Raw genomic sequence first — 18,673 nt, forward strand, 5'->3', positions numbered from 1 at the left:
ACTCCATGTGTAACTCTGTGTTGTCTGTTCACACTGCTTTGCTTTGTCTTGGCCAGGTATCAGTTGCAAATGAGAACTTGTTCTCAACTAGCCTACCTGGTTAAATAAAGGTGAAATAAAAAAAACATTATGATTTAAATTTACAAACGTGTGTTTAGTGAGTCTTCCAGATCAGAGGCTGTAGGGATGTTCTCTGTTTAGTGAGTCTTCCAGATCAGAGGCAGTAGATGACCAGGGATGTTCTCTGTTTAGTGAGTCCTCCAGATCAGAGGCAGTAGGGATGACCAGGGATGTTCTCTGTTTAGTGAGTCCTCCAGATCAGAGACAGTAGATGACCAGGGATGTTCTCTGTTTAGTGAGTCCTCCAGATCAGAGGCAGTAGGGATGACCAGGGATGTTCTCTGTTTAGTGAGTCCTCCAGATCAGAGGCAGTAGGGATGACCAGGGATGTTCTCTGTTTAGTGAGTCCTCCAGATCAGAGGCAGTAGGGATGACCAGGGATGTTCTCTGTTTAGTGAGTCCTCCAGATCAGAGGCAGTAGATGACCAGGGATGTTCTCTGTTTAGTGAGTCCTCCAGATCAGAGACAGTAGGGATGACCAGGGATGTTCTCTGTTTAGTGAGTCCTCCAGATCAGAGGCAGTAGATGACCAGGGATGTTCTCTGTTTAGTGAGTCCTCCAGATCAGAGGCAGTAGATGACCAGGGATGTTCTCTGTTTAGTGAGTCCTCCAGATCAGAGGCAGTAGGGATGACCAGGGATGTTCTCTGTTTAGTGAGTCCTCCAGATCAGAGGCAGTAGATGACCAGGGATGTTCTCTGTTTAGTGAGTCCTCCAGATCAGAGGCAGTAGATGACCAGGGATGTTCTCTGTTTAGTGAGTCCTCCAGATCAGAGGCAGTAGATGACCAGGGATGTTCTCTGTTTAGTGAGTCCTCCAGATCAGAGGCAGTAGATGACCAGGGATGTTCTCTGTTTAGTGAGTCCTCCAGATCAGAGGCAGTAGATGACCAGGGATGTTCTCTGTTTAGTGAGTCCTCCAGATCAGAGGCAGTAGATGACCAGGGATGTTCTCTGTTTAGTGAGTCCTCCAGATCAGAGGCAGTAGATGACCAGGGATGTTCTCTGTTTAGTGAGTCCTCCAGATCAGAGGCAGTAGAGATGACCAGGGATGTTCTCTGTTTAGTGAGTCCTCCAGATCAGAGGCAGTAGATGACCAGGGATGTTCTCTGTTTAGTGAGTCCTCCAGATCAGAGGCAGTAGGGATGACCAGGGATGTTCTCTGTTTAGTGAGTCTTCCAGATCAGAGGCAGTAGATGACCAGGGATGTTCTCTGTTTAGTGAGTCCTCCAGATCAGAGGCAGTAGATGACCAGGGATGTTCTCTGTTTAGTGAGTCCTCCAGATCAGAGGCAGTAGATGACCAGGGATGTTCTCTGTTTAGTGAGTCCGCCAGATCAGAGGCAGTAGATGACCAGGGATGTTCTCTGTTTAGTGAGTCCGCCAGATCAGAGGCAGTAGGGACCAGGGATGTTCTCTGTTTAGTGAGTCCTCCAGATCAGAGACAGTAGGGATGACCAGGGATGTTCTCTGTTTAGTGAGTCCTCCAGATCAGAGGCAGTAGATGACCAGGGATGTTCTCTGTTTAGTGAGTCCTCCAGATCAGAGGCAGTAGATGACCAGGGATGTTCTCTGTTTAGTGAGTCCTCCAGATCAGAGGCAGTAGATGACCAGGGATGTTCTCTGTTTAGTGAGTCCTCCAGACCAGAGGCAGTAGATGACCAGGGATGTTCTCTGTTTAGTGAGTCTTCCAGATCAGAGGCAGTAGATGACCAGGGATGTTCTCTGTTTAGTGAGTCCGTCAGATCAGAGGCAGTAGGGATGACCAGGGATGTTCTCTGTTTAGTGAGTCCTCCAGATCAGAGGCAGTAGGGATGACCAGGGATGTTCTCTGTTTAGTGAGTCCTCCAGATCAGAGGCAGTAGGGATGACCAGGGATGTTCTCTGTTTAGTGAGTCCTCCAGATCAGAGGCAGTAGGGACGACCAGGGATGTTCTCTGTTTAGTGAGTCCTCCAGATCAGAGGCAGTAGGGATGACCAGGGATGTTCTCTGTTTAGTGAGTCCTCCAGATCAGAGACAGTAGGGATGTTCTCTGTTTAGTGAGTCCTCCAGATCAGAGGCAGTAGGGATGTTCTCTGTTTAGTGAGTCCTCCAGATCAGAGGCAGTAGGGACGACCAGGGATGTTCTCTGTTTAGTGAGTCCTCCAGATCAGAGGCAGTAGGGACGACCAGGGATGTTCTCTGTTTAGTGAGTCCTCCAGATCAGAGGCAGTAGGGACGACCAGGGATGTTCTCTGTTTAGTGAGTCCTCCAGATCAGAGGCAGTAGGGACGACCAGGGATGTTCTCTGTTTAGTGAGTCCTCCAGATCAGAGGCAGTAGGGATGACCAGGGATGTTCTCTGTTTAGTGAGTCCTCCAGATCAGAGACAGTAGGGATGTTCTCTGTTTAGTGAGTCCTCCAGATCAGAGGCAGTAGGGATGTTCTCTGTTTAGTGAGTCCTCCAGATCAGAGGCAGTAGGGACGACCAGGGATGTTCTCTGTTTAGTGAGTCCACCAGATCAGAGGCAGTAGGGATGACCAGGGATGTTCTCTGTTTAGTGAGTCTTCCAGATCAGAGGCAGTAGAGATGACCAGGGATGTTCTCTGTTTAGTGAGTCCTCCAGATCAGAGGCAGTAGGGACGACCAGGGATGTTCTCTGTTTAGTGAGTCCTCCAGATCAGAGGCAGTAGGGACGACCAGGGATGTTCTCTGTTTAGTGAGTCCTCCAGATCAGAGGCAGTAGGGATGACCATGATAGGTGTGTGAATTGGACCATTTTCCTGTCCTGCTAAGTATTCAAAATGGGTGTCAGAAAACATTTTTAAACTAACAAACAAACAAAAACAAAGCTGTTACCGAAACAGTACAGATGTATTTAAGATACCACCTTTCTCCTTTACCTTTCTAACAAAAACAGTACAGATGTATTTAAGATACCACCTTTCTCCTTTACCTTTCTAACAAAAACAGTACAGATGTATTTAAGATACCACCTTTCTCCTTTACCTTTCTAACAAAAACAGTACAGATGTATTTAAGATACTACCTTTCTCCTTTACCTTTCTAACAAAAACAGTACAGATGTATTTAAGATACCACCTTTCTCCTTTACCTTTCTAACAAAAACAGTACAGATGTATTTAAGATACCATCTTTCTCCTTTACCTTTCTAACAAAAACAGTACAGATGTATTTAAGATACCACCTTTCTCCTTTACCTTTCTAACAAAAACAGTACAGATGTATTTAAGATACCACCTTTCTCCTTTACCTTTCTAACAAAAACAGTACAGATGTATTTAAGATACCACCTTTCTCCTTTACCTTTCTAACAAAAACAGTACAGATGTATTTAAGATACCACCTTTCTCCTTTACCTTTCTAACAAAAACAGTACAGATGTATTTAAGATACCACCTTTCTCCTTTACCTTTCTAACAAAAACAGTACAGATGTATTTAAGATACCACCTTTCTCCTTTACCTTTCTAACAAAAACAGTACAGATGTATTTAAGATACCACCTTTCTCCTTTACCTTTCTAACAAAAACAGTACAGATGTATTTAAGATACCACCTTTCTCCTTTACCTTTCTAACAAAAACAGTACAGATGTATTTAAGATACCACCTTTCTCCTTTACCTTTCTAACAAAAACAGTACAGATGTATTTAAGATACCACCTTTCTCCTTTACCTTTCTAACAAAAACAGTACAGATGTATTTAAGATACCACCTTTCTCCTTTACCTTTCTAACAAAAACAGTACAGATGTATTTAAGATACCACCTTTCTCCTTTACCTTTCTAACAAAAACAGTACAGATGTATTTAAGATACCACCTTTCTCCTTTACCTTTCTAACAAAAACAGTACAGATGTATTTAAGATACCACCTTTCTCCTTTACCTTTCTAACAAAAACAGTACAGATGTATTTAAGATACCACCTTTCTCCTTTACCTTTCTAACAAAAACAGTACAGATGTATTTAAGATACCACCTTTCTCCTTTACCTTTCTAACAAAAACAGTACAGATGTATTTAAGATACCACCTTTCTCCTTTACCTTTCTAACAAAAACAGTACAGATGTATTTAAGATACCACCTTTCTCCTTTACCTTTCTAACAAAAACAGTACAGATGTATTTATGATACCACCTTTCTCCTTTACCTTTCTAACAAAAACAGTACAGATGTATTTAAGATACTACCTTTCTCCTTTACCTTTCTAACAAAAACAGCCATGATTGAGTGTGTGAGTAAGTGTTGTTCTGTAAGTGTGTAAAAGTCTGTCTGTCTGTGAGCGAGTGTGTCTGTGTGTGTGTGTGTGTGTGTCTGTCTGTCCGTGAGCGAGTGTGTCTGTCTGTGTGTCTGTCTGTCTGTCCGTGGCGAGTGTGTCTGTGTGTGTGTGTCTGTCTGTCTGTCTGTCTGTCCGTGAGCGAGTTTGTCTGTGTGTGTGTCTGTCTGTCCGTGAGCGAGTGTGTGTGTGTGTCTGTCTGTCCGTGAGCGAGTGTGTGTGGCTGTCTGTCTGTCCGTGAGCGAGTGTGTGTGTGTGTGTGTGTATATGTATTTGTGTTTATGTGTGTGTCTACTGCTTGTCAGACAGAGGGTCAGTGACTCCCAGACATTACTTCCTGTGATTGGGCCCAACGCCAGGTATCTATTACATACTGACACACATGCAGACACACACACAGACACACACACAGACTCACACACACACACACACACAGACTCACATGCAGACACACAGGCAGATACACAGGCAGATACACAGGCAGATACACAGGCAGATACACAGACAGACAGACACACAGATATACACAGTGTACCTAATAAACTGTCCGGTGAGAGTCTAGACAAACACACAGTCCGGATGTGCTAAAGTCTAATTCCACATTCTGATGCAGTTAGGTTGATTATCCTTTCCACAGGTGTGTGTGTGTGTGTGTGTGTGTGTGTGTGATCTCTTTATATGGGCACCCTGTCTGTCCTATGGGGAATGAATTAGAATGCCAACCTGAACACATTGAGATTGTGTTGATTAATTGTCTACAGGTGTGTTTGTGCGTTGCTGTGGAGCACTCTACTCCCCCACACACACACCCACACACACACACACACACTCACACACACACGTAAACACACACACACTCACACACACTCACACGCAAACACAGACTCACACACACACACACACTCACACACACACGTAAACACACACACACTCACACACACACACACTCACACGCAAACACAGACTCACACACACACATACACACACTCACACACACACGTAAACACACACACACTCACACTCTCACACACACACACACACACACGTAAACACACACACACTCCCACACACACATACACACTCACACACACACGTAAACACACACACTCATACACACACACACTCACACGCAAACACAGACTCACGCAAACACAAACTCACGCAAAAACACACACACACTCACGCAAACACACACACACACACAGCTACTGACAGACAGGCTCGCAAACACACACACACACACTCCCGAACCAACAACAGGCAGAGTGATAAGGAGACAATAGCTCTCTGAGATCGTTGCTAGGCAACAAAAGGGACTAAAAATATTATCTACGCACGTTCTCTCCATTTCTACAGACACACACACACAGACACAGACACACACACAGACACACACACACACATAGAGACACAAACAGACACAAACACACACAGACAGACCCACACGCTGCTCAGAAACACTTAAGATTATTTTTATAGTGAAATGTAGAGATACATCTGTCTCAACTCGTCTCTCTGTTTCATCACCAACCCATTATGTTCTGTGTCTCTCTCTGTCTCTGTCTCTGTGTGTGTGTGTCTCTCTCTCTCTCTCTCTCTCTCTCTCTCTGTCTCTGTGTGTGTCTCTCTCTGTCTCTGTGTGTGTCTCTCTACTGTCTCTCTGTCTCTCTCTCTCTCTTCTGTCTCTCTCTCTGTCTCTCTCTCTGTTCTCTCTCTCTCTGTCTCTGTCTCTCTCTCTTCTGTCTATCTCTCTCTTCTCTCCTGTCTCACTGTCTGTCTCTCTCTCTGTGTCTCTGTCTTTCAAATTCCAAATTTAGAACTGAACAAAGTTATTATCATTGAGAATAAATTTCATTTTTCAATTCCTGACATGGAACTGGAATTGATTCCCCCAATCATGGTTCTCTGCAGATGTGCTGGGCTGCTCTGGTCTGAGCAGGTCTCTGGTCTGCTCTGGTCTGAGCAGGTCTCTGGTCTGAGCAAGTCTCTGGTCTGAGCAAGTCTCTGGTCTGAGCAGGTCTGGTCTGAGCAGGTCTGGGCTGCTCTGGTCTGAGCAGGTCTGGTCTGGGCTGCTCTGGTCTGAGCAGGTCTGGGCTGAGCTGGTCTGCTCTGGTCTGAGCAGGTCTGGTCTGGTCTGCTCTGTTCTGAGCAGGTCTTTGCTGAGCTGGTCTGAGCTGGTCTGGGCTGGTCTTGGCTGATCTAAGCTGGGCTGAGTTGGTCTGGGCTGGGCTGAGTTGGGCTAAGCTGGTCTGGGCTGGGCTGAGTTGGGCTGAGCTGAGTTGGTCTGGTCTGAGTTGGGCTAAGCTGGTCTGGGCTGAGTTGGTCTGGGCTGGGCTGAGTTGGGCTAAGCTGGTCTGGGCTGAGCTGGGCTGGGCTGAGTTGGGCTGAGCTGGTCTGGGCTGAGCTGGTCTGGGCTGAGTTGGGCTGAGCTGAGTTGGGCTGAGCTGAGTTGGGCTGAGCTGAGTTGGTCTGGTCTGAGTTGGTCTGGTCTGAGTTGGTCTGGTCTGGTCTGGTACAGAATATCTCAGTAGCATCTCTTTTTAAACATCCAGACTGTTAAAACAATGTCAGTTGAATTGATATGAGGGTCCAGGCCAAAATAAAACACAGCTACAAAACCATACAACACAGCTACAAAACCACACAACACAGCTACAAAACCACACAACACAGCTACAAAACCATACAACACAGCTACAAAACCACACAACACAGCTACAAAACCATACAACACAGCTACAAAACCATACAACAAAGCTACAAAACAATACAACACAGCTACAAAACAATACAACACAGCTACAAAACAATACAACACAGCTACAAAACCATAACAACACCAACACAATACACTCATGGTTCCACCTTAAGGGTTCTAATTCAATCAAATTCACACAGCGGTTGTTTTAACTCTGTCAGAGGTGGAACTGTGTTAGAGCTGTCAAATCCACAAGCGGCTCCCATGACTATACCTGAAGCGTGCGTTGCCATTGGCTGCACAGAGGCGCATTAAGACAAATCCCATGCAGGCTTTTATTCAAGTTCGAACACTGGAATGTGAGATGTAATCTACACCTCGATTAGGCTGAGCGTCGTTAGGCTGAGGGTCGTTAGGCTGAGCGTCATTCCTACATTTTCTTGTTCTGAACTTCTAACTCGAGTGGGACGGGTGTGGCTTTGTGACAATGAACAAGAGCAGCTACTCACCAATTCGACATCTCCAACGCAGTTACACCGCCAAGACATCAGCGATGCGGGTGTCGGCTATCGCCGGTTAACCTGATTGAACCTTAGTCTCAGCGTTTCTAACCTTGGCAGGGAATGTTGGTAGTCGTCAGATATTTTATGAAATATTTCCCCATTAAATTCCCCATGTTAACACTGATCTTTGTAACTCCTTATTAGCATTTTCAGAAGTCAGACTGAACTGTGATGTCATATTCAAGGGACTGACTGAGCTGGGATGTCATATTCAGGGACGGACTATGCTGTGATGTCATATTCAAGGGACTGACTGAGCTGGTATGTCATATTCAGGGACGGACTACGCTGTGATGTCATATTCAGGGACTGACTGAGCTGGGATGTCATATTCAGGGATGGACTACACTGTGATGTCATATTCAAGGGACTGACTGAGCTGGGATGTCATATTCAGGGATGGACTACACTGTGACGTCATATTCAAGGGACTGACTGAGCTGGGATGTCATATTCAGGGACGGACTACGCTGTGATGTCATATTCAGAGACTGACTGAGCTGGGATGTCATATTCAGAGGACGGACTACACTGTGATGTCATATTCAGAGGACTGACTGAGCTGGGATGTCATATTCAGAGGACTGACTGAGCTGGGATGCCATATTCAGGGATGGACTACGCTGTGATGTCATATTCAAGGGACCGACTGAGCTGTGATGGCATATTCAGGGATGGACTACACTGTGATGTCATATTCAAGGGACTGACTGAGCTGTGATGGCATATTCAGGGACGGACTACGCTGTGATGTCATATTCAAGGGACTGACTACGCTGTGATGTCATATTCAAGGGACTGACAGCTGTGATGGCATATTCAGGGATGGACTACGCTGTGATGTCATATTCAAGGGACTGACTGAGCTGTGATGGCATATTCAGGGATGGACTACGCTGTGATGTCATATTCAAGGGACTGACTGAGCTGTGATGGCATATTCAGGGACGGACTACGCTGTGATGTCATATTCAGGGACGGACTACGCTGTGATGTCATATTCAAGGGACTGACTGAGCTGTGATGGCATATTCAGGGACGGACTACGCTGTGATGTCATATTCAAGGAACTGACTACGCTGTGATGTCATATTCAAGGGACTGACTACGCTGTGATGTCATATTCAAGGGACTGACTGAGCTGTGATGGCATATTCAGGGATGGACTACGCTGTGATGTCATATTCAAGGGACTGGCTGAGCTGTGATGGCATATTCAGGGATGGACTACACTGTGATGTCATATTCAAGGGACTGACTGAGCTGTGATGTCATATTCAGAGGACGGAGCTGGGGTTTAATATTCAGTGGACAGGCTGTGTGTTGTATCACAGTGTGGTTTTATTAGCATGACAACATAGAGTTAGTTAGTTGGTTGGTTAGATGGTCCTTGGTTTAGTTTAATGGCTGTACAACAGATAGAGGACGGGTGCATCCCAATAATATCTCCTTCCTCCTGAAGTGTACCCTCTATCCAACTCTATGGTCCACTACTTCCGAAAATCTAAAATCATTGGATCGGTGTAGGCATTTCCCACCATATTTCCGATACCAGTCATTTATATTCAAATCAGTGAAGGAAAGTGCACACTTTGGGAGGAAGGAGAGATCTGTGTGCGCCATAGAGTTGCACTAGAGAGCTCATCTAAAATATATTTTCCAGTGCACCCTCTATCCAACTCTATGGTCTCCTCTCATTGAGAATGAAACCAAGAGGGCATGGTACATAGTCTTTACACCAGCCTTATACATATCTATATTCAAATCTTATTTATTCAGCATAAAACCCAGAGTTTCTTTGTTTGTTTAGATTTTAAGACAAACATCGGAAATGTCTCTTATACAACACACAGTTAGAAACAATCATCATCATCGTCATGATTATCCTCAAATTTCATTGGTCTAAATTAAGTTTGTCAGTTTGGTCCACCCTCCTTTCTGTTTCCGGTTACCTGATATCCTGTTTGGGCATTACGTCATTTCCTGCTTGGTTATAATGGTTGTAACCAGGGATGGAATTGAAGTATTTTGGGCACTGGGTCAGCCGGACTAGTAGACAAATATATTGATAGTCTGGATCCAAAATCTACTCCACGCAATATTTGAAAAGACAAAATGTCACTAGTCAGTGGGCTAGTTGGTCACATTTTCTACTAACAGGTTCGTTTAATTTTAGTTTTATATCCAACAATAGTGTTTGTTTAAATAAGTCTTTTAATATATTTCATATTCAACATTTTCTTTATTGCAAAGTTCAATTATTATCATTCCGTACAGTTCTCACATAATAATTATAGTCTTTTAATATCATCTTCTCCCTCATTCCAATGTTTTTAACATACTTCTTCATAATAATCATCATTTTCATTATTTATTATTTTCTTTACAATTTCGCAATAACAACATCTACACACCAACGCCGTGGAAACGTGGGAGGGGCAAAGGTCTTCCTTAGGGAGCAAGGTGACTTGGGATTGGCTCAACAGGAGCGAGGGTGGCGGGGAAAGGGGTGTGGTCTAACGTCCTCTACTAGCCTATCACTTTAAGACAATATTAAGACGTTTACAGTCTATTGGAGAATAAGGCTGGGCGGAGTGAGCGAGGGAAGGAAAGAGAGAGAGGAGGAGAGGAGGGTCGTAAAGCAGGGGGCAGAAAGAGTTGTCTGAGATGACCTCTACCTGTTGGATTAGAGGCTTTCACGGAGATGACCTCTACCTGTTGGATTAGAGGCTTTCACGGAGATGATCTCTACCTGTTGGATTAGAGGCTTTCACGGAGATGATCTCTACCTGTTGGATTAGAGGCTTTCACGGAGATGATCTCTACCTGTTGGATTAGAGGCTTTCACCGAGATGACCTCTACCTGTTGGATTAGAGGCTTTCACTGATATGACCTCTACCTGTTGGATTAGAGGCTTTCACTGATATGACCTCTACCTGTTGGATTAGAGGCTTTCACCGATATGACCTCTACCTGTTGGATTAGAGGCTTTCACTGATATGACCTCTACCTGTTGGATTAGAGGCTTTCACTGATATGACCTCTACCTGTTGGATTAGAGGCTTTCACTGATATGACCTCTACCTGTTGGATTAGAGGCTTTCACTGAGATGACCTCTACCTGTTGGATTAGAGGCTTTCACCGAGATGACCTCTACCTGTTGGATTAGAGGCTTTCACTGATATGACCTCTACCTGTTGGATTAGAGGCTTTCACCGAGATGACCTCTACCTGTTGGATTAGAGGCTTTCACTGATATGACCTCTACCTGTTGGATTAGAGGCTTTCACTGAGATGACCTCTACCTGTTGGATTAGAGGCTTTCACTGATATGAATACTGACTCTAGTGTTAGATGGGAGAATACTGACTCTAGTGTTAGATGGGAGAATACTGACTCTAGTGTTAGATGGAGAATACTGACTCTAGTGTTAGATGGGAGAATACTGACTCTAGTGTTAGATGGGAGAATACTGACTCTAGTGTTAGATGGAGAATACTGACTCTAGTGTTAGATGGGGGAAAGAGATAATACTGACTCTAGTGTTAGATGGGAGAATACTGACTCTAGTGTTAGATGAGAGAATACTGACTCTAGTGTTAGATGGGAGAATACTGACTCTAGTGTTAGATGGGAGAATACTGACTCTAGTGTTAGATGGAGAATACTGACTCTAGTGTTAGATGGGAGAATACTGACTCTAGTGTTAGAAGGGGGAAAGGGAGAATACTGACTCTAGTGTTAGAAGGGGGAAAGGGAGAATGCTCTTTCCAACATGTCCTCTCTGCCTGCCTCCCTTCCCACTGGCGCAGACGTCAATTCAACATCTACTTTTCATTTACATTTGGCTGACAATAAAATGTCCCCGTGACATTGGATTTAAGTTGCAAATCCAATCCGTTTCCCACGTTGTTGTTGTTGAAACAACGTGGAAACAATGTTGATTCAACCAGTTTTTGCCGAGTGGGTTTCCTTTTGTTCCCTCCCTGTGTCTATTCCTCCTCTCTGTCTCCCCCAACCCACCCCTCCATCCTTCTCTCTTCCGCTCTTCCCTCGCCTCTCCATCTCTCTCTCTCTCTAGAACCCAGGTATGTGACAGTATGCCTCCAGTGATGACAACAATATATAGATCAGCCACATGAAGAAGAAGACCAGTGATGTGATGATCTTGGTAGTCCTCGGCCCTCCGAGCTCCCCGCCTGCCACTGACGCTCGCCGTCGGTAGAGGAGGATCATCACGCATATGCACGCCATCACCGTGAAGAGCGTGACGGAGAACGCCAGCGAGCCCGGGTCGACACGAAACACCTGGCCTTTGGAGCGCCAGAACACGGCGGCGATGGTCCACGCCACTCCGATCCCGAGGAAGACGTTCACGGCGTTGCTACCGGTTACGTTGCCGATGGAGGCGTCGGCGTACTGGTCCTGGATGGCGGCCACCTTACTGGCAAAGGTGTCTGGGTAGTAGTGGAGAGAGGAGGGGGAGGGGAGAGAAGAAATAGCAGAAAGAGAAGGGAGAGGGAGGGGGAAGAAGATGGGAAGGAGGGGGAGGGGGAGAAGAAATAGCAGAAAGGGGGGGAAGAAGATGGGAAGGAGGGGAGGGGAGAGAAGAAATAGCAGAAAGAGAAGGGAGAGGGGGAAGAAGATGGGAATGAGGGGGAGGGGAGAGAAGAAATAGCAGAAAGAGAAGGGAGAGGGAGGGGGAAGAAGATGGGAAGGAGGGGAGGGGAGAGAAGAAATAGCAGAAAGAGAAGGGAGAGGGAGGGGGAAGAAGATGGGAAGGAGGGGAGAGGGAGAGAAGAAATAGCAGAAAGAGAAGGGAGAGGGGAGGGGGAAGAAGATGGGAAGGAGGGGGAGGGGAGAGAAGAAATAGCAGAAAGAGAAGGGAGAGGGAGGGGGGAAGAAGATGGGAAGGAAGAAATAGGGGAGGGGAGGGGGAAGAAGAGAAGAAATAGCAGAAAGAGAAGGGAGAGGGAGGGGGAAGAAGATGGGAAGGAGGGGGGAGGAGAAATAGCAGAAAGAGAGGGGAGAGGGAGGGGTAGTAGTGGAGAGGAGAGGGAGAAGAGAAGAAATAGCAGAAAGAGAAGGGAGAGGGAGGGGGTAGTAGTGGAGAGGAGGGGGAGAAGAAATAGCAGAAAGAAAAAAAGAGAAGAGAGAGGGGGATGAGGAGGGGGAAGGATGGGAGAAGGGGGGAGAAAGGAGGAGGGGGAAAGAGAGATAGATGGTGAAGAAAAGTGGGCAGAGGCAAATGGATGAAAAAGAGGGAGAGAGAAGACCAGATTAAATAAGGCAGGTGAGAGGAGACACACATACAAACTCCCCTAAGGCGGTCATAATTCTGCACGCGTACTCTGTCACACCTACAGCCCACAACACACACCTGGGTACCGAGGCACGAAGGTTACAGTTTAAAATGTCATTACATCATCATGATTCCACAATTAGGACAAACAGAGGGAACATAGAAGGAGAGAAAAGAGGAGGGGAAGGATGTGTGTGTGTGGGGGGAGCTGTGTGTGTGTGTGGGGGGGCAGTGTGTGTGTGGGGGGCTGTGCTGTGTGTGTGGGGGGAGCTGTGTGTGTGTGTGTGGGGGGGCTGTGTGTGTGTGTGGGGGGCTGTGTGTGTGTGGGGGGAGCTGTGTGTGTGTGGGGGGAGCTGTGTGTGTGTGTGTGGGGGGCTGTGTGTGTGTGTGTGTGGGGGGGGCTGTGTGTGTGTGGGGGGCTGTGTGTGTGTGGGGGGAGCTGTGTGTGTGTGGGGGAGCTGTGTGTGTGGGGGGGCTGTGTGTGTGTGTGGGGGGCAGTGTGTGTGTGGGGGGAGCTGTGTGTGTGTGGGGGGGAGCTGTGTGTGTGTGTGTGGGGGGGCTGTGTGTGTGTGGGGGGGCTGTGTGTGTGTGGGGGGAGCTGTGTGTGTGTGGGGGGAGCTGTGTGTGTGTGGGGGGGGCTGTGTGTGTGGGGGGAGTGTGTGTGGGGGAGCTGTGTGTGTGTGTGGGGGGGGCTGTGTGTGTGTGTGGGGGGGGCAGTGTGTGTGTATGGGGGGCTGTGTGTGTGGGGGAGGTGTGTGTGTGTGTGTGTGTGTGTGTGTGTGTGTGTGTGTGTAATCTACCTGGTACAGAGGTCCCTAGTGCTACAAACACCACGGCAGTGACAGAGTCCTTCAGACCCACAGTGCAGCCGAAGGCAGAGGCCAGGTCTCCTGTTACAGCCGTCAGAACTCCTAGCAGGGACACCGAATCAAAAACACATTACGACAGACAGTACGATTCCTTCCTCACCAGCCCACAGTGAGTAGACAACCTTTAATCGTTTGCTTCGCCACACGTGACCATCCCGCTTCCCATCTTAGTTGATGCCGCGGATAGTGGTATTTCAAACTGAGTTGACCAATCCTTGGTTACACATGAATTTCGTGTTACCTATTATTAAGGGAGATGGACAGCCCAGCCATTCCAGTACTCTGTAGGGTCAGGGGTCAGGGTTACCTACCGATGAGACTGATGGAGACGATGAAGCAGGCCCAGCCATTCCAGTACTCTGTCGGAGGAACAAAGGCAAACAGAACTTTCCAGAAGACGGTGAGGAAGTGCATGATGTAGTCAAAACAGGACGGCAGACGCTCTTCACCACTCTCCTCATCATCATCATCACCTGGAGAGAGACAGAGAGAGAGAGATGGAGTCTTACTGTCAATGTTAACATATGTTATCCATGTCAATAAAGCCCCTTGAGTGAAAATTGAAACGAATTGAGAGAGAGAGAGAGGAAAGGGATAGATGCAGGGGGAGAGGGGAGGGGAGGGGAGAGAGAGAGGAAAGGGATAGATGCAGGGGGAGAGGGGAGGGGAGAGAGAGAGGAAAGGGATAGATGCAGGGGGAGAGGAGAGGGGAGAGAGAGAGGAAAGGGATAGATGCAGGGGGAGAGGAGAGGAGGGGAGAGAGAGAGAGGAAAGGGATAGATGCAGGGGGAGAGGGGAGGGAGAGAGAGAGAGAGAGGAAAGGGATAGATGCAGGGGAGATGAGAGGGGAGGGGAGAGAGAGAGGAAAGGGATAGATGCAGGGGGAGAGGGAGCGGAGGGGAGAGAGAGAGGAAAGGGATAGATGCAGGGGGAGAGGAGGGGGAGAGAGAGAGGAAAGGGATAGATGCAGGGGGGAGAGGAGAGGAGGGGAGAGAGAGAGAGGAAAGGGATAGATGCAGGGGGAGAGGGGAGGGGGGGAGAGAGAGAGAGAGGAAAGGGATAGATGCAGGGGGAGAGGAGAGGGAGGGGAGAGAGAGAGGAAAGGGATAGATGCAGGGGGAGAGGAGAGGGGAGAGAGAGAGAGGAAAGGGATAGATGCAGGGGGAGAGGAGAGGGGGAGGGAGAGAGAGAGAGGAAAGGGATAGATGCAGGGGGAGGGGGGAGGGAGAGAGAGAGAGAGAGAGGAAAGGGATAGATGCAGGGGGAGAGGAGAGGGGAGGAGGAGAGAGAGAGAGGAAAGGGATAGATGCAGGGGAGAGGAGAGGGGAGGGGAGAGAGAGAGGAAAGGGATAGATGCAGGGGAGAGGAGAGGGGAGAGAGAGAGAGGAAAGGGATAGATGCAGGGGAGAGGGGAGGGGAGGGAGAGAGAGAGAGGAAAGGGATAGATGCAGGGGAGAGGAGAGGGGAGGGAGAGAGAGAGAGGAAAGGGATAGATGCAGGGGAGAGGGGAGGGAGAGAGAGAGGAAAGGGATAGATGCAGGGGGAGAGGAGAGGGGAGGGGGAGAGAGAGAGGAAAGGGATAGATGCAGGGGGAGAGGGGAGGGGAGGGGAGAGAGAGAGAGGAAAGGGATAGATGCAGGGGGAGAGGAGAGAGAGAGAGGAAAGGGATAGATGCAGGGGGAGAGGGAGGGGAGGGAGAGAGAGAGAGGAAAGGGATAGATGCAGGGGAGAGGGGAGGGGAGGGGAGAGAGAGAGGAAAGGGATAGATGCAGGGGGAAAGGGGAGGGGAGGGGAGAGAGAGAGGAAAGGGATAGATGCAGGGGGAGAGGAGAGGGTAGGGGAGAGAGAGAGAGGAAAGGGATAGATGCAGGGGAGAGGGGGGGAGAGAGAGAGAGAGAAAGGGATAGATGCAGGGGAGAGGGGAGGGAGGGGAGAGAGAGAGAGGAAAGGGATAGATGCAGGGGAGAGGAGAGGGGAGAGAGAGAGGGAAAGGGATAGATGCAGGGGAGAGGGGAGGGGAGAATGTGATGGAGGGGGAGAGGGGAGGGGAGAAGGTGATGGAGGGGGAGAGGGGAGGGGAGAAGGTGACGGAGGGGGCAGGGAGAACAGAGAGTTTGAGTTCTAATTCTGTTCAGTCGGTACGATATGAATCCTGTAGACTGAAAGTGAAATGACGTGAACAGGGTGTGACATCACGCAGAGAGGAAGCAAGGTAGGTACCTGCGCTGACAGTGACGGCAGAGACAAACTGCTCTCTCCAGCTGCAGCTTCCCACCACCAACGCAAGATTAGTCTTCTTGATCAGCTTATCTACTGTGTTCTACACACACAATAGAGACCCCCCCCACACACACAGTCAGTTAATACAATCACACACACACACACGGCTGAATCTTAACTTGAGATTAGAGAAATCTTGGAGCAAATCTGTCATTGGCATCAATGCATGATTCAGGGCCCTACGCAATCTGCAATTCAATGGTAATGTTCCCCACATTAGTGGAGACTGTATTTGTGGTAAGCGCCATGTGTCGGCTGCATCAGAAATGGTAATGTTCCACACAATAGTGGAGACTGTAATTACAGTAAACGCCAGCTCCATCAGAAATGACCATTTCTATCAGACAATCAAATCGAAGGTTATTTATTTATTTTTTATTTTATTTAACCAGGCAAGTCAGTTAAGAACAAATGTTTATTTTCAATGACGGCCTAGGAACAGTGGGTTAACTGCCTGTTCAGGGGCAGAACGACAGATTTCTACCTTGTCAGCTCTGGGATTCAAACTTGCAACCTTTCGGTTACTAGTCCAACACTCTAACCACTAGGCTACCCTGCCGTGATTGGTCACATACACGTGTTCAGCAGAGGTTATCGCGGGACGTAGCGAAACGCTTGCAATCTGTAATGCGTCTTGCCATCCAGATTGAATAGAGCCCTCACGCCCGTGGATCTCCACGGTAACGATTTACAGCAAGATCAAACAAAGAGGGTTTGATTCAATCGGATCCGCTTTAGTCAACATCTGCATAGCGGTTGTATTGACGGTGTCGGAGGTGGAACTGAGTCAGAGCTGTCAAATTCACAAGCAGCTCCTGGAATTACACCTAAAAGTGGACAACAATAATAATAACAAGTATTATTCATTTATAGAGTAAAGTGTTATTTTTCTCAAACCCAATAAATAAAATGTATGTACAGACAATCCATGCTATATACTGGTGTCACCAGATCCAGAGGAGAGAAATCCCATGATGCCTTGTTAACAGGACTGCCATTGGCTGCATTAAGAGAAATCCCATGATGCCTTGTTAACAGGACTGCCATTGGCTGCATTAAGAGAAATCCCATGATGCCTTGTTAACAGGACTGCCATTGGCTGCATTAAGAGAAATCCCATGATGCCTTGTTAACAGGACTGCCATTGGCTGCATTAAGAGAAATCCCATGATGCCTTGTTAACAGGACTGCCATTGGCTGCATTAAGAGAAATCCCATGATGCCTTGTTAACAGGACTGCCATTGGCTGCATTAAGAGAAATCCCATGATGCCTTGTTAACAGGACTGCCATTGGCTGCATTAAGAGAAATCCCATGATGCCTTGTTAACAGGACTGCCATTGGCTGCATTAAGAGAAATCCCATGATGCCTTGTTAACAGGACTGCCATTGGCTGCATTAAGAGAAATCCCATGATGCCTTGTTAACAGGACTGCCATTGGCTGCATTAAGAGAAATCCCATGATGCCTTGTTAACAGGACTGCCATTGGCTGCATTAAGAGAAATCCCATGATGCCTTGTTAACAGGACTGCCATTGGCTGCATTAAGAGAAATCCCATGATGCCTTGTTAACAGGACTGCCATTGGCTGCATTAAGAGAAATCCCATGATGCCTTGTTAACAGGACTGCCATTGGCTGCATTAAGAGAAATCCCATGATGCCTTGTTAACAGGACTGCCATTGGCTGCATTAAGAGAAATCCCATGATGCCTTGTTAACAGGACTGCCATTGGCTGCATTAAGAGAAATCCCATGATGCCTTGTTAACAGGACTGCCATTGGCTGCATTAAGAGAAATCCCATGATGCCTTGTTAACAGGACTGCCATTGGCTGCATTAAGAGAAATCCCATGATGCCTTGTTAACAGGACTGCCATTGGCTGCATTAAGAGAAATCCCATGATGCCTTGTTAACAGGACTGCCATTGGCTGCATTAAGAGAAATCCCATGATGCCTTGTTAACAGGACTGCCATTGGCTGCATTAAGAGAAATCCCATGATGCCTTGTTAACAGGACTGCCATTGGCTGCATTAAGAGAAATCCCATGATGCCTTGTTAACAGGACTGCCATTGGCTGCATTAAGAGAAATCCCATGATGCCTTGTTAACAGGACTGCCATTGGCTGCATTAAGAGAAATCCCATGATGCCTTGTTAACAGGACTGCCATTGGCTGCATTAAGAGAAATCCCATGATGCCTTGTTAACAGGACTGCCATTGGCTGCATTAAGAGAAATCCCATGATGCCTTGTTAACAGGACTGCCATTGGCTGCATTAAGAGAAATCCCATGATGCCTTGTTAACAGGACTGCCATTGGCTGCATTAAGAGAAATCCCATGATGCCTTGTTAACAGGACTGCCATTGGCTGCATTAAGAGAAATCCCATGATGCCTTGTTAACAGGACTGCCATTGGCTGCATTAAGAGAAATCCCATGATGCCTTGTTAACAGGACTGCCATTGGCTGCATTAAGAGAAATCCCATGATGCCTTGTTAACAGGACTGCCATTGGCTGCATTAAGAGAAATCCCATGATGCCTTGTTAACAGGACT

At 47.3% G+C, this 18,673-nt stretch overlaps 1 protein-coding gene across 3 annotated transcripts in view; it reads right to left on the minus strand.

The window, feature by feature from the left end:
* Positions 1–9,881: 9,881 nt before the first annotated feature.
* Positions 9,882–18,673, minus strand: part of LOC115124871 (sodium/calcium exchanger 1-like) — a 108,695-nt gene continuing 99,903 nt past the window's right edge. For all 3 annotated transcript variants that reach the window (XM_065025232.1, XM_065025233.1, XM_065025234.1), the window contains 4 exons: positions 16,053–16,152; positions 14,144–14,305; positions 13,764–13,874; positions 9,882–12,118 (listed from right to left, as the gene is read on the minus strand). In XM_065025232.1, coding sequence (XP_064881304.1) covers positions 11,739–12,118; positions 13,764–13,874; positions 14,144–14,305; positions 16,053–16,152 — 753 coding nt within the window. In that variant the 3' untranslated portion in view covers positions 9,882–11,738. The remainder of the gene's footprint in view (positions 12,119–13,763; positions 13,875–14,143; positions 14,306–16,052; positions 16,153–18,673) is intronic.

The sequence above is a fragment of the Oncorhynchus nerka genome, linkage group LG12 (genome assembly GCF_034236695.1).
Source record: "Oncorhynchus nerka isolate Pitt River linkage group LG12, Oner_Uvic_2.0, whole genome shotgun sequence".
NCBI lineage: Eukaryota > Metazoa > Chordata > Actinopteri > Salmoniformes > Salmonidae > Oncorhynchus > Oncorhynchus nerka.